Source organism: Hesperophylax consimilis, chromosome 21 (assembly GCF_061612785.1).
Source record: "Hesperophylax consimilis isolate HC1 chromosome 21, BYU_Hcon_1.0, whole genome shotgun sequence".
Lineage (NCBI taxonomy): Eukaryota > Metazoa > Arthropoda > Insecta > Trichoptera > Limnephilidae > Hesperophylax > Hesperophylax consimilis.
In genome coordinates, this window is record NC_142856.1 from 21,369,066 (window position 1) to 21,385,144 (window position 16,079).

Genomic DNA, 16,079 nt, shown 5'->3' on the forward strand with positions numbered 1-16,079 from the left:
TTTTGTTTTTCAATTGTTGCTCTTTCACAAGTAAGAACCTAGGAAGGTACACGTTTAAAAATATATTGATTTGACGCAGATACTTCTTCGCTAATGACAAGAAGTTCATCTGTTTTTTTTTAAATTACTATTTATGTTTCGGTGATTTTTTTCCGAATTATTTACTTCAAAACATTTTATTCTTGGCGGTATTCAATAACAATTCAAAATGACGACTTCGGCTGTATCTATGGAGAAGCCCATGCCCCACATAAGCTTTTCGGACTGGACTTCTGGGCTTCAGGAACTACAACAAAGTTCCAATCAGAAGATTCAGCATGCCTATCATCTTCGGCACTCGGCGCGACAACTTCAAATTGAATCGAGAGTTAAAACTGAATGGGAAACCTATCATAATGATAATCGTTTAGCTGACAGGTAAAGCAAATTAGGTCTTTGGTTATCTCTTCTGGACTTCTTCCCCTTGTCCTATTGTCCTATTCGGGTAGGCTGGTTTGACGAACTCTCTAGACCTCACTGCTCTGAGATAATACGTCAATTGCAGGCCCAGTATCTCGTCTCCGGAACAATTTCTTTCCCCAGCTATGCCTGTTTGATCCCACTGGACTTGCCTGCATACATATCGTATTTTTTTTATACCTGTATTTTTCGCGGAAGTCGGTCTTCTAGCATCTTATTTGTAGCTTTTATTTTAAAGAGTATTTAGTTTATCTAGTTTTATTATTATATTTATGTCTGATTCATATATTTTTCAGGGTCCAAGAGCTTCTTAAATGGCGAACCAATTACCAAGAGCTTCTGGGGCAGGTAGAACAGGAACTACGTGCCCTGAAGGCGGAGAAAGCTGCCACTGATATAGAGCTGGAATCCTTAAACATATTCATTCAAGTAACTTCTGACTGTCTGGGCAGCAGAGATGCCAGGAAAGCCACAGAGCTTACCAGCGATTTGGCCAATGATGAACTAAAAAAGGCATTTAGAATAAAGCATTACTTACTAAATTTAAAAATTTTACAATGTCAACTGCATTTCAGAAAACTTTACTTTTGACCACACCTAAATATTATTGTTGCTCGACGACCCTATCATTTTTTTTCGCGTCTATATTCTGTCAATGCACACTCTGAATGTTGTATTAAGGTTTCTTGATTTACCAGCTTGAGCTTGACTTTGGAACCCCTAGTGATTGTTTTTCTGGGAGATAATCTGGAAGCAGTCTGAATGCAGTCTGAATGGAACTAACTCGCTAACAAATTTATAATAATTAATTTCTTTCTGATCTATATTCTTGCCGAGACTACCGAAGATGCCGAGTACCTACCGACGAGAGTGTAGTTTCTTTTTCGCTTTCGTGTCCTTTGAGTCGGCAGGTCTGCGCTCCGACCCATGCATGTCAGTCTTTTTGTAAAAATCTAAGGAAGAAAGACTTACGACCACTATCTATGGGAGTCAACATGGAGTCAACCAATAACATCCAGTCAACCCAGGCTGCATGTTTCGCCTCTAGAATTGGTGTAGATAGTGATTTAATATTTAATTTATAATTACGGATATTTTTCTTCGTAGTCCGCAATCACCGAATGACTTTTATTTCAGGAGCTGGTCATCGAAGACTCTAATAAAGCCATGCTCTCCGAATACTGTCAAATGTCTTGGGAGAAGATCAATGAGCTGGAGAAGTTGAAATTTGATCTGATCCTGGAGATCAATAACAAAACTGAAACCATCGCCATCGATTATAACCAAATGGCCATGAGTAAGGATAGTGCCGACATATCATTCAAGCCAGACCCCATGAAAATAATAAAAGGGTTAATATACTGTTTCTCTTTAACGTCTTAAAGCTTACAGTCCAAAATACCCATTATTTCGTTAACAGTAACCCCACCGGGGTTATCATTGGATGTTTGGTGATGTATTCAGGTCTCTGAACCTTATTTCCATCAAAGCGGAATATACCTTAGATGAATCCGTTTTTCTTCAAATAGCTTACCTGTGTTGGTTATAACAACAAATTAATAATAATAATTAAACAAAGGAACTATGCTGAGGTAGTGTGGTAGATATTTGATGGTCTCTTATCTCTAGCGGACCATCAAGGGTGACTCCATCCAGGTAACAATGGTAGTATTGATAGTAGTCTTGGATTGGTGTAGGTACTCTGCCCCATAAACTTCTAACAGTCTTGACCATCACTTCGCTATCTCAATATCACAGTAACATCTAAATGCAATGGACCATTATTCAAAGATTAAATCATTAAAACGAATTATTTCCAATCAGTTCCATATCATATCAGCAGTGGCTCGACAAGCAGAACCACTTTCTGTCGGAGGGCGAGAAGGAGTTGCGGAACGCCCTAGGCTCCAGGGAACAGCTATTCATGGCGAGGGGAAAGGCCAAGAACATGATGAAGGCACAGGTGGATGCCACTGAGTACGCCCTGAGGAGGAGGATCTACGAGACCAAGAGGGCCCATTCGGAACTGACGTGGCAGAAGGGGAAAGTACGTTTTTTTTTTAATATGTGAAAACCACACGAGAATCTCAACTGCTCCCAACCGTCTGGAGCAAGTGAGACTACAGCATCTGTTGTGAGGCTGTTGGTAACGGGGAAGGGACCTAGCTCGTAATATCTGTTCACCAAACACGGCTAAAGCCATTTTAAGCAACCTCTCAATTCTGAATGGTGGTCAGGGCAATACTGAGAGTATCTTCCACTCTGGAACATGCCGTAAATATCGACCACGATGGTGCTAGGTTACATAAAACCAAAAAAATATGGGGCTGACACACTTGCGCTACCTATACAGTATACATACTCTCTTGGCTTGGCCTATATCGCTCGCCATACATTTCCATTGGCGGGGGAACGATATGTTGAAATAGGCCAAGCCACGGGAGTATAGCGTGATCTCACACAGACATTTTTCACGATGTAGCTACTCTGGCTACACCAAAAAACCTCAAAAAACAGAGCTATATAATTAGAGGCAACATTGCACACTAATATCTCGCCGAAAAGTGTTCGACTAGCGACAATAGTAGCGTTGAAGGCCGAATCGGATTAATTGGACCAAAAAAATTGGAACCTATTTTTTTGCTTTTCATGTTTCATCTAAATATAATAATAGATTAATGCTCACAACTGTATGGCAGCCGGATGCGTTCTCTAACGCGTCCCCAACCACTTCGTGGTTTTTTTTAGTATTTTCAAGGGAAATGAGGCAACATCCCTTTAAAATTATTTTAAAAATCAATCAATCAACATTTAAATAAACTTAACGACCAGTAATCAGAAGTTTATAGTAATGTGATTTGAGTGCAGTGTGTTAAAAGTGAATAATCGAAAATTTTGCTACAAAATATTCGAAATTCGCTCGCGATGAACTTGGGACACCAGATGTAGGTACTGTACGCCATTGGAGGGGACCCACCCTTTCCCGAGGGCTGTGTGAGGAAACTGATTGTTTAACCTCCTTAGCCGCACACGTCAGGACTCTATTTTTTTTGTAAAAAGAAGCTAAATTTATTTTAAAACGATTCTAGACCCTCCAATGTCCCTGCATGCATGATTGTTAGTACGAAATAATGTATGCATACTTACATTAATAGTAACACAAAATAAGAACACATCTGAAATGTGTTCGCCTGGTGATTTGGCATCTAAAATTAAATAATAAATAAGGAGCACAGTATTTATAAGTGGAAGTATGATTGAAACATAAAAATATACAAGCCGCGTGTCGAGGGCAGTTTACCCCACCATCACGGGGCAGTCCCGGCAAGAATGAGCATGGCAAGCGGCCTGGCCACAACGATCCCAAGCACCCGCGTCCCTTAGCCAGTTTTCCGAGAGTACCCTCAAAGAAATGTAAATGGGGGGAGGGGGGGGGGAGATACTCCCAAAGAACTGTACGCCAGATCTGATGTTTTCAACGGAATTCGAATGACGGATGACGAACCTCGTCCTGGCACTATTGGTGAACGCGGTGGACTGTTTCGTTGCAGCAGCTGGTCCAGTTTCTTCACCACCTATAAATTCTTGCTGCAGAGTCTCCATCTTCTATCTTCATGTCACCTGTTCCTATACTTCATTTTACTTAATTTAACTTCACTTTATTTTTGTAATACCTGCATCAACTGTAAAGCGCCCCTTAGGTCTATCTCACAAAAGCGGCGCTATACAAATTTTCCAATAAATAAATAAACTTACATTACACAGCCCTAGTCGCGGAAAACGCCTCAGACTCTCTTATCGTAAAACAAAAGCATTCTAGACTCTCGATTTGGACGGGCTACATCTCTTCACATCGTTCGCTTACTCGTGTAAAATGATGATATTTTCCTCCAGATGTTAGACAACATGGGTAAACTAGTGGCAGAGATGGCCTCTCTGCAAGCCTCCATCCTCTCCAAGACCAACGGACTGAAGCTAGCGCAGACCCGCCTAGAGAACAGGTGCTACCGACCCGCCTCCGAGCTGGCGCTGGACGCTGCTGACGAGGGCATTAAGAGGGAAGTCAAATCCGGGCTGGCGACGATTAAGACGTTGAATGCCAAGTACGATTCAGCCAAGTAGGTGGAATGTTTTAGTCGTAAATGTATATATATATCTAAGTGACAATTTGGGGATTTATTGCGTAGAGTTTGGATTATGGCCAGTGCCAGCCCTGATACAAACGGCGCTTGGTGCGAGTAAAACGTTGGTGCTCCTTGTCAAAACCAGTAGACGCATAGGCAGAAGATTACTAGTATTCAGATGATTCGTATTTTTGTGTTGCGCCGTTTTTATGAAAAATAATCTCAAGAATTATCCGCCCCTTGGCGCTTCGGCAATCCAGCGCCCGAAGCAGACTGTTTCAATTGCGCCCGCATATGGCCGGATCTGATAATAATACAACTTACTTTATGTAATTCAGAAGGTGGTTTATTATAACACACGTCCCATTTTTCTCATCTTTCCTCTGCCAGTTTTAATCAGTTTCTTTAGTTGGGAAAGAGTGGGTCCCCTACAATGCCAGTTTCATTCCTCACTGCCTTTAACTTCGGTTGGTATTAGAACTGCATTGTGAACTGCTAGCCTAGCTTCTTTGGAAAACTTATTTTTTGCGTTAACAGAGTTTCCTGCAACACCCTTATTTTAATGCCATTATCATTTCTTCCATCTCTCGTGAACAAAGTATTGTAAGAGATAGTAAATCAGTAACGTTTTCACAAAGAGAAATAGCTACAAAAACTTTTTTTTTCGTGAGATTGTTTTAAGTGAATAATCAGATGGGATCAATATTTTATTAAAATCTTTAAATGCACTTTCTATTAACTGTCAGTCATGAATGACGAATAAAGAGAACGCAATTCATTTCCGAAAAGTTATCATCATTTAAAAATAAGTCGAAAATTGCGAATTTTGACATAAGAGAAATATCCACATGTATGAAAAAAGCTTTCACATACTAATACATTTTAGTTCCACAAATAAAATAATTTTTATACAAAAATACAATATTTTCTTAGCTTTATCTTTGTACCCACTTCCAGCGAAAAAAATATTGGTTTAAATCCTATAAAATAAGACCTGTTTTTACATATTTTCTATTACACATAAATCAGGTCAATATCGTAGACACCTACATAATAAATATAAAACCGTTTGGTGGAGATATTTCTCTTTGTGTTTTTCTCTTAGCGTTTTGACGCTCCTCAAATAGATAACGCGCCTCATCGTTCCGTTTTTCCACTGCCACTTTCAAACCTCTCTACCATACTTCACGGTTGATATAAGGAGTCAATTGTGGATTACTAGCCTTGATTCTTTCCTCAACATTTATTGCTGCATTAAAAGAGTTTCCTCTTTTCAACGCCCCTTTCTTATTTTCATCACCTCTCTTTCAACGTTCATCAGCTTTTCCATCTAATATGCAGGAGGTATGTAACAATGTACTGTGATCATCGTCTCATCCAAGCTCTGTCATTTCCATACGCCTCACTGTCATTAAACTTGGTATCAATACTCCATTGCGAACAACTTATTTTCTTTGGGCAGCTTTTTAGTGTTTCGTTTATACAGTTTCCTGTATTAGTTCTTCTTCTTCCAATGTCCTTATTAGCTTTTTCATAAACAAAATATTGTAAAATAGAGTAAATAGAAAAGCTGTTGCTTTCATCGGGCATTTTGTGTTGACAGGGCCGCCTACAATTCGCTGGAGACCCAATGCATGAAGATAACCACCGACTTAGAGGACAAGACGGAGACTATGGGTATAGACGAGAGAGCATTGAAGATACGGGATGCTGCAAAGGCCAGCGTTGAGCAGAGCCAAGTGGACCGGAGCATCGAGCTGGTCAACTTCCAGGGAAGAATTCCGGCCTCTTGAGAACACTGGAACTTTTTAGTTTCCAAAGCTGTAGAAACGGTTAATTTTTTTAGTGTTTTTTTATATTATTTTGAGAAAACTTGAATTTTATGCGCTTTCCGCAAGCGCTTGAAACAGTTTTTTTTTGTTGATTTTTTTTTTAAGAATATTTTTTTTATTATTATTTTATCGTCGACTACTGACGAATACGTCAGAAGTAAATGTTACATAGATTTTTTTTAAAGTGTATTTTTGTTTCAAAGTGATTATATTCTGTGAATTTTTATTATGGGTGATTTGAATGCCCCGTTGATGGTCACCAAATTCAAAGAAGTTTGTAACAGTTCGACCTAATTCACCTGGATTGATATGAATGATTAAATACACAATGAAAATCTTCAAATCAAATTGGTTTCATTAAACTTTTCGGCGGGTATTTTGGTAAGTATCAAGTATCTTAAAGCTAGAGGCATCTTACACATTGTAATGTTTCGGCCTTCTACATTTATACCTACTTTAAAATAATGATTATTTCTCCTGTCTGGTCTGCAAAATGTTGTAACATCCTGGTCATTGTCCTTCGATTTTCCTAAGCTGTTGGTGGCGCCCTTTAGAAGGAATACCGTAAAAGGAAACCCTAGCTAAGCCTTTCGATCCCCGTATGGAACATACGGCAAAAGATCTTAAGATTTAATTCGCAATAATGCTCTTTTCAGCGTTGTGTTTTTTTTTGCATATAATGCATATGTTCGTGGTAATCCTGTTTCGTTTAAATTAGAGTGAGAGATCCCCTTACCATTGAAATTTTTAAAACTTTCTTATAAGACCGCGCGTTTAACCTACTCTTGTCCCCTACAGTACGCCTAACTCTAATACAGTAGTAATCACTTGTAAATTGTTTCCTTTTAAGCCCTTTCCGACCTTAAATAAATCCGAGGACATGAAATAGTTTCGTTATTGTACAAATTAGTATAGTATAGTATTGACATGCATAGAGCGTCGGTTTTCGCCATCTCAGCTCCGGGATCGCCTCCATCTGTCTTATTATATATTAATTTTGTTACTCGACACTTAATCTTTTAAAGGGAAGGAGTGAGAGGGGGGGGAGAGAAGGGGTAAGCTATATGATCAAAATATTTTTCAAATTACGTTGGCTCCTCCACTGACCAATACGATAACGGTGGATGGTGATCAGAAATCAAACGCTGACTCCGACGTGGCTAGACTATACCTTATATCTGGCAACCCATTTCATAAAGGTACCCTGACCTATCGGATCCGTTCACGTCCAAGAGAAAGCGAATTAAGTCATCACGCCATTTCCGAAATCGCTCCAACGCCCATTCCTCCGGACGAACTACTTTAATGAGTCTAGATGGGGAAGGTAATCGCATCCCATATCATGATACTAACGCGAAAAGTGTGTCGTGTAGGTTTCGCCTGATGAAGCTCAAACTCCAACGTGCTGTCAGACCTACACTCCACCTCAAAGAAGCTGCTGTAATTCCGCCAAGGGAGCGTTCCAGTTGGCTTACATCAGCTTCCCGGTCGACACAATTGGATAATGTGATAGAGCTACGGACTTATTCTCACGTAATAGCACGCCGTCCTCCCTCCACGTGGATTTTCACAGACGTCCAAAGTGCCTTCATCCTATACGCCCCAACTGCTGACCATGTTCCCGTTCATTACCAGTTGGCATCACAATTTTCATTCCACTTTCGCGCCCCTTAACTCAACACGGCCCCGTCAGAGGGAGTAGTCCTCCAGCGCCCCGTCGGTCCGATCCGTCCGCGTTGGCAACCCCTACCACGTGATAGCGTGAGAAAAAAAATCCTTCTGACTAGTCCGTATTTGTGGGATACGGATTTGCAGCGACACTATCAGACATTAACCAACTATGAAGTTTAATCGAGGGTTAAATTTGGGAATGAGGTAAGGCTTGAGGGTGGTAATATTGATCTTGTCGGGGAATCCTGAAAATTGACATGTTGGTTTGATATACATTTTAGAATGGATTAGTGGTAATTGTTAGTCGACAGATATCAGCAGCGCACGTTCTAGGTTAGACTGGTACACCTTAATTGGAAATGAAAATCACTTACCCGGCTCCTACCCGCTAAATAGCAAACATCCAGGTGGGATCTACACAACCGTTGCCTTGGGTGGAGCACCTGCATAACCACTAAATTAATTTTTGGATAGCTTCAATCTTATTTCCCTAATTTTGATTGTGTTACCCCACGCTATTCGCCGTAATGAATGCACTTCGATCTTCCCTCCCTAACCTAGTAATTATTGAAAATTTTTTCGTTGCAACACGGCTTCGATCGAGCCTAACACTCGCGATAACGAGATACTTAGGTATATAAATTTTCAATTTTAAATTTAATTTTAGTCCGAGACTTTATCAAAATCCCAACGAGAGATTCCTCCCTTTACCTTCCGAATCGATCACTTCTGACAATCATTCCCATTCCACCGTATGCTAAATCCCTTGTGTAAGGACGTCTCTTACATTGCACATTTATTCACCTTTCTTTTCCTTGGTTTAGTATAACTATCTCACTTTTCACCGATTATTTCAACCTCTTCGGTACTCGTTCTAATTGAAATGTCCCAGTACACATTATGTCAGCTATTTTTTTTGTCCTCCGTCCAAGACCGCTTCGATTTGATATCCTGTTTATTCCTCCGGCCAGTTTTACCTTAAGAACTATTACTCGATTTTCACGATTCCTCTCTGCAATTATGGGTGTTAACCCTAATGATACTGCCACACGCCTATCTTTTGTCTTTGTCTCTCCTCTCACCTCACATTAATCAGAGACTTCAAGCCCCTGTCACAACAAAACTGAACGTACTCGCTCATAATTCCTCTGTTAGTGGTTAACCCATTAATTTTAATGTATTTTCTTCTTCCATAAGCCATGGGTAAATTTTATTACTTTCGTGTATGATTATTACTGTCTAAATGGTGCAAAGCCATGTTTGAATTTTTTTCCAAAATTAACCCGCTCGAGTGTCAGAAATCGCACATCTTTCTCCCTCTTTTAACCTCAAGTAACAGACCTGTTACCACCAAACCTTGCTCCGTCCCAGTGATGCTACGCCTCAAAAAAAGGTTTTGAACCCCTAAAAATGTCAAGTGATTCAGCCTTGGATCCAGCTAGTGCGTTCACCTAATCATCTGGTGGGAATATTTCCAAGGTCGATGCCATATAAATCAAAGCCTAAACACACCCCCTCTCTTAAATATCTTTGTCCTGTCAGAAAGTCGCGCCCCTTTTTTCTATGTAATCATGATTGGGCAATTCAACCCTTCCGTCGCAACCCTAAAGGAAACCTCCCACCTTTGTATGCAGTTCCCTGTAATTCATATGTGTCTGTTCCGATAGATGTCTCTACTATGACGGTTTATATCATTTACCTCGGGAAAGACCTTGGTCCATCACAACATCCAAGACTATAGGACATAATCAATATATTTTAAAAGACAATATAAAATGTTGTTATCCAATAGGAATAGATTTCGAGATAATATGGTTATGTTTAAATTCATAAATAACTCTTCAGTAATGGAATCACAGAATTATTAATTATTAACAACGGACCCGTGGTCGAGGGTTCAAATTTCGGCGTGCGTTATAAATTTTATTTCATTAATTCATGTTATTTCGCAAATAATTCATTAAAAATATAATATAGTATTTTTGCGGCACGTTCCAGAGTGGAAGATACTCTTAGTGGAAGAAACTCAGTTGTTTAGTATGACTTTAGCCGTGTTTGGTGACCAGATCTGAATGGCCAGGTACTTCCACACCTACATCTTCCCCGTCTCCTTCACCTTCCCACTACCCACAGCCTCACAAAATACCTCAATTGGGGATGCCATAGTAACCTGGCTCCAGACGGTTGGGAGCAGTTGGTATTGTTACAGCTGTTTCTTCTCACGCGTCTTGTTTGAAAACGATAAATGACAAAGAAAATGCAATAACTATGACGTCACGTACGATCTCTCGCTGGGATTAGTATACACTGTTCATCATAATGATACAAACAGTAATTTGAGTTCGTAAAATAACAATCGAAATACGTCATTGCGCGTGTGAATAGGTAAATCATTTTAAAGAGACCCCCTCACTTGCAGTGTACTGGATGGATATGAAATGAATTTAATTTAATAATAATTTTGATTTTGTTAGAAAGCTGAAGAAACAAACAAAATAAAACAAAACATTGTCGGATTGAATCGCGAGTCTAAATTTAAACTGAATTGATGAACATCGCTATGCATCCAGTATCTTTGAGAATTCGCGGGGTAAGAGGGGACTATGGATGAATTTTAAAAGTAGCTTTTTTGAAACATTCGATACTATGGGTGTTTTTTTTAAATTTTGTTATAAGTATATTTTATTTAGTATATATATATATCTATATCTAATATATAATTAGATATATATATAATATATATATATACAGGGTGTCCGGAAACTCGTAGTACAAGCGGGAAACTGGTGAATCTACATCACATTTGGAGTCGATTTTGTAGTATATTTTTTTTTATTTGAGCTTTCGTTATCGAGTAAATCGAGTTTGAAGTTGATTTTTTTTTTTTTTTTTTAATCAAATTCTTATAAATTATTACTGAAGATCAAAGTACCCAACTAATTAAAACTATTTGAAAGTAAAACAAATGAAGAAACTCGGATTTGAAGCATTATTTTGAAATCACCCTTCATTTAACCCGGTGTAATCATAAAATATTTCTGCTCTGCAGGGTTAAAACATCTGTTATTCAACCCTAAACACCAGAAAAAACTTTAACCCTAAAATAGCCGAAAAAATTATTTTTTTTGGTTTTTTTTTTTTTTTTTTGAAAATGCTCAAATCAAAAAACTTTATGTTTTTTTGGGTTCCCCATGTGGTGTAGATTCTCCAGTTTCCCGCTTGTACTACGAGTTTCCGGACACCGTGTATATCTAATATATTCTTTTCTAAGACTACTATAATATTATTGGTGACCGGATAAATCACCACAATGATAATTCGTCACATATTTAAAAAGTTATATAAAGTCATGGAAAGTGATGAAACAAAAAATTTATTTTAGGTTAGGTTAGGTTAGGTTTAATTTTTTTTCATCGTTTCTAATGACTTTATTTCACTTTTTAAAGGTGTTGAATTGTCACTGTGTTGAGTTATCATGGAACCAATATTATTTACTACTTACATACAAAAATTTGGACTTCACAACATTGAGACATAATCCACGAAAAACTGCAAGACTTTTAGCTTCCTTAAAAATTACCGGAAGTTCATTGAACATTTTAAAACCTTTACAATAAATATTGTTTTGTGTTCCCGATAAATTTGTTTTAGGAAGCCTAAAATCGTTGCAGTTTTTCGTAGGATATAAATGAACTTTATGTACTATTAAAATTATTTCGTGTGCACAAATACATTTAAAGTGTCTTCTTTAAAATGGTTTGCTTGTACCTAAATGTGTACAAAATTAACCTTTTCAGTAATTTTTCTTCGTTTCTCCAAATCAAAAACATGTCGTGTACTATAAAATTGCACAAAAAAAACCTTCATGTACTAATTTCCAAGAAATTTTTTTTTTGAATAATCCTTTTTGTATACAGGTTGCCCAACGTTGTTCCTAATTAGGTAAACGAACGCGTTCCATTTTGGTCCATCATCCCTTAGTTTCATTTTGGTTCATTCCCCTAATCCTTTAGTTAATTTAACTATTTTTTTACTTTCCTTTTACTTAAACGGATTACATTTATCATTAACTACTCGAAGGCTAAGAAAAATAATATATTTTTTTTATTTTTTATTATCAATATAAAGTTTTTTTACAGGTTTTTTTTTCGAAGTCTGTCTCACTAGGATAAACCTGTGTCGAGACAGACGTATTTGATACATGAATTAATTTTTACATATTTTTTTATATATAAAATATTTCATTACATTAAATGACATTGTGAAAAAGATACAAAATAATAAATAATAATAATAAATGATAAATTTGTTAATCAGCATCTAGTTAGAGTACATACTTATGTAGGGATTTTTATAAAATTTTTGATCATGGATCTGTTTATTTATACCTACCTTACGAGACTAAGTTTGATAGTTCTTGTTCTCCGGTATTAAACGGCTACACCAAAACTTAACGCAATAAATCTACGTTAAAAGACACACTTCACCACAACGTAAGGCTTTCCTTAATTTAATTCTTCCAAAGAAGTCTACGACCTTTTTGTATTGCAGGATTTATTCTGTGATAATAATACATACCTTTTATGTAGGTGATTCAATTAAGTTCAAATTTTCTAGGTAGTGAAACCATGGTAAGACTGAAAGTAGTGTCTCTACACTACACATGGTACCTATCTATTCAGATCTAGTCATTAAACATTGCTAAATACATTTCAAGTTTTATTTCTCACTGGAACAATACTTAGAATACCGTTCACTTTGGGCCGAGGTGCAAATTAACCATTTAAAAAAATGAATTCAATAATTAATTTTGATTAATATATGAGTCCCGCACAAAAGTCCTACCAACAAACTACTACCAACCTTCTCAGGCCAGTAAGCCTATGGCAGAGTGTGGAAGAGGAAGGTGGGAAAGTATCAGGCTATTTAGATCTGGTCACCAAACACGGCTAAAGTCATTCATGCAACCTTTCGATTCTGAATGGTGTTCTTCACTAGGGCGATATTGAAAGTCTTAGAGTATCTGTGGCGAGTGGGAGGGCGGCGTGGAATTGATTTTTTCACAAAGTATTATTGATGAAATTTGCACACTTGACTTTAAACACAAAGGAAATTCACTGTCTACATGAGATTTCGAAAACCACATTCATCCCATCCTCTGAAACTACTTCTTGATGAAACTTAAGAGGAAAATGACCTTCTACACCAGATTGTCGTTTGTGCGGATGTGCCTTCCACTTTTTAAGTTTTTTTTTTTATTTCTACCTACCTTTACACTTTCTTTAAATAAACTTGGCCACGCAACCCTTAACTTTTATAGCGATTTTCTAACCTCGTCTCGGGGTGTAAAGGATTTTATTTTCCCTGTGAAAAATGCTAAAAATAGCCTTAATTCAATCAATTTGTTTATCCTTCGGCAGTATCCAACTTGCTTGTGAGATCACGTCATGTTTTTCTTTCCGTTATTCTGTCGTGTAAAAAATGAGTTCATAAATTCTCAGCCAGTCACCGTGGATCTACCCTAATGTTGACAAACAGAGTAGGGGCATGTTTCTATTGCTGAGTAGGTTTCTCTAAAGGTTGTGTTTTATACTGCTACCCAACCTACCCCTACCGGGGTGGGTGGGTGGCTTGTGAACTAAGGGTGATCTCTGTTTTGAGAGAAGCTGTACGAAGTTTTAATAGCGTGTTCATGTAAATTTGTTTTCACCATGACGTAAAAAGATTTTAATAGGATCTCAAATAAGCCGACACAATAATAAATAATAAATACATTGAGAAAAAGACAAGTTACAACCTAATTAACAATATTCTTTTGTGGGTAATAGAATGATAATAATTACAAAATCGTGGGATTCCTATGAATTCCTGCTATTTTCGGTCAATAAATGCAATAGTTATAGCTGGTTTCGGGTGATAAATGCAATAGTTATAGCTATTTTCATACAGATTTGTAATCAGAATACACCTTTTAAGTTTTTTTTAATCTTTGTGCCGACTTACGTCTGTACTGCAATTACTGACATAAAATAAAGGTACTGATATTAATTCAATTGTACTGAACTGAAAAATCTGAATATTGTCAATGTATGAAGTAGGTGTATATCTAGCATGAATTTTTTTCACTGTAAGGAATTCCACAAGGATTCCAACATGGACCACATTAAAAAGAAAACACGTAATTTTTGTGTGTAAAACACGCGTTTTTGACGGCCTCCGTCAGCCACCGTAATTGAAGGGCAAGGTTTTTGACTGGCGACTCGGAGGTCGCGGGTTCAAATCCCGGCGTGAGCAAGTAAATTTTATTTGATTAATTTGTGTTATTTCACAATTAATTAATTTAAAAATAATATCTAGTATACTTGCGGCACGTTCCAGAGTGGAGGATACTCTCAATATCTCCCTGGTGTAAGACCACCATTCAGAAATGAAATGTAGCTTTAAACGGATTTTTCCTTGTTTGGTAAATAGATCTAAACAGCCAGGTACGTCTCCTACCTTCCTCATCCCTACCTCCTTCCCCTCTTCATTACCTTCATCTTCACAACAAACCCCAATTGGCGATGTCATATTCTCACTGAGGGTTGGTGTGTAGATGGCCGGGAGCAATCCGGTACTCTTGTGCGGTATTAAAATTAAAAAAGAAAACGTAGTACATAATTGGATAGGCTACCTGGCTGATATTTGCCTTGTTTGGTAAATAGATCTGAACAGCCAGGTACGTCTCCTACCTTCCTCATCCCTACCTCTTTCCCCTCTTCATTACCTTCATCTTCACAACAAACCCCAATTGGCGATGCCATATCCTCACTGACGATTGGTCTCTAGATGGCCGGGAGCAATCCGGCAATCTTGTGTGGTATTAAAATTAAAAAAGATAACGTAGTACATAATTGGATAGGCTACCCGGCTGATATAAAGACAACTTTTTATTGCAAATTTGAAAGATTTCATGAAACCCGAAAAATAATGCAAGAAAATTCTAGAATGTTCCCAAACAACAAATCAATAACTTGTAAAAATATTAACACGAAATAGGAAGGGTTAAGGAAGGGTTTTTTATATTCTCTTCCAATTCTTTACACTTCCTTTGGGGGCAAATTGTTTTCACATGGAAATTGTGTGGGAACATCCCTTTCATAAAAGTAATATGCATTTTATGATAGGAAAGTTGTTTCAACGAACGATCGAGAAATTGCAAAGTTTTCGGTGGGAATGAAAATACTTGTTTTGTATTCGTGGTGCGCACTTATTGTTTTTGAAGAAGGCATAACAATCCAAAGATCATTTGGTGTCTATTCGCTTTAACTTTTTGTTACGAGTAAAAATGTTTTGTGAGACAGACTCGCAATTTGACATTTTGAATATACGTTTTCCAATAGTCAAAGTGTGGTAGAGCTAAGATACCAATTTTGTAACTAAATAAATGCTTTTTTTAATGTGAATACCATCCCAAATGCCCGGAATCAGTAAAACTGTGGCGTCTCCAAATAAATAATGTTGTGAAGCTGGAGGAAGGGAAGGAAGGAGATGGGTGGAGGAAGGTGAGGAAGTACCTGACTATTCATGGCTGGTCACCTAAACATGGCTTAAGTCATTTCAAAATATTGTTCGGATTCTGAATGGTGGTCAATGCTAAAAGTACCTACCATTAATCAAATATAAAATTTTATTCTTAACCTAAATCGCCAAAAAAATATCAACACAAAATCAGGATGACAATAATTGTATTGGGCTGAGAGACAAAAAATAAAAAGCTAGGTCAATTTTCACACCGAATCTTCAATCTAACGAAAATGATATTAGTTATTTCAATAAATGTAATATTTTGCAATATTCACCATATTACCTCCCTGAACTATTGTTCTCATTCTTGTCACTCATCAAGGAAGACAGCAAATGCATTTTGGAGGAAGTCTATAGCTATTGATCGCCATCAGTAGAAAAAAACAATTTCATTTAAATAATAAATTTATTTATTCACAAACAAAAT

At 37.5% G+C, this 16,079-nt stretch overlaps 1 protein-coding gene across 1 annotated transcript; it reads left to right on the forward strand.

Annotated features, from left to right (window-relative positions):
- The first annotated feature begins 208 nt into the window (after positions 1 to 208).
- Positions 209 to 6,376, forward strand: LOC149413727 (tektin-2-like). Its single transcript, XM_089644451.1, has 6 exons — positions 209 to 417; positions 756 to 888; positions 1,597 to 1,811; positions 2,284 to 2,506; positions 4,354 to 4,577; positions 6,187 to 6,376. The coding sequence occupies exons 1-6, from the start codon at positions 209 to 211 to the stop codon at positions 6,374 to 6,376; spliced, it is 1,194 nt and encodes a 397-aa protein (XP_089500577.1).
- Positions 6,377 to 16,079: the final 9,703 nt, after the last annotated feature.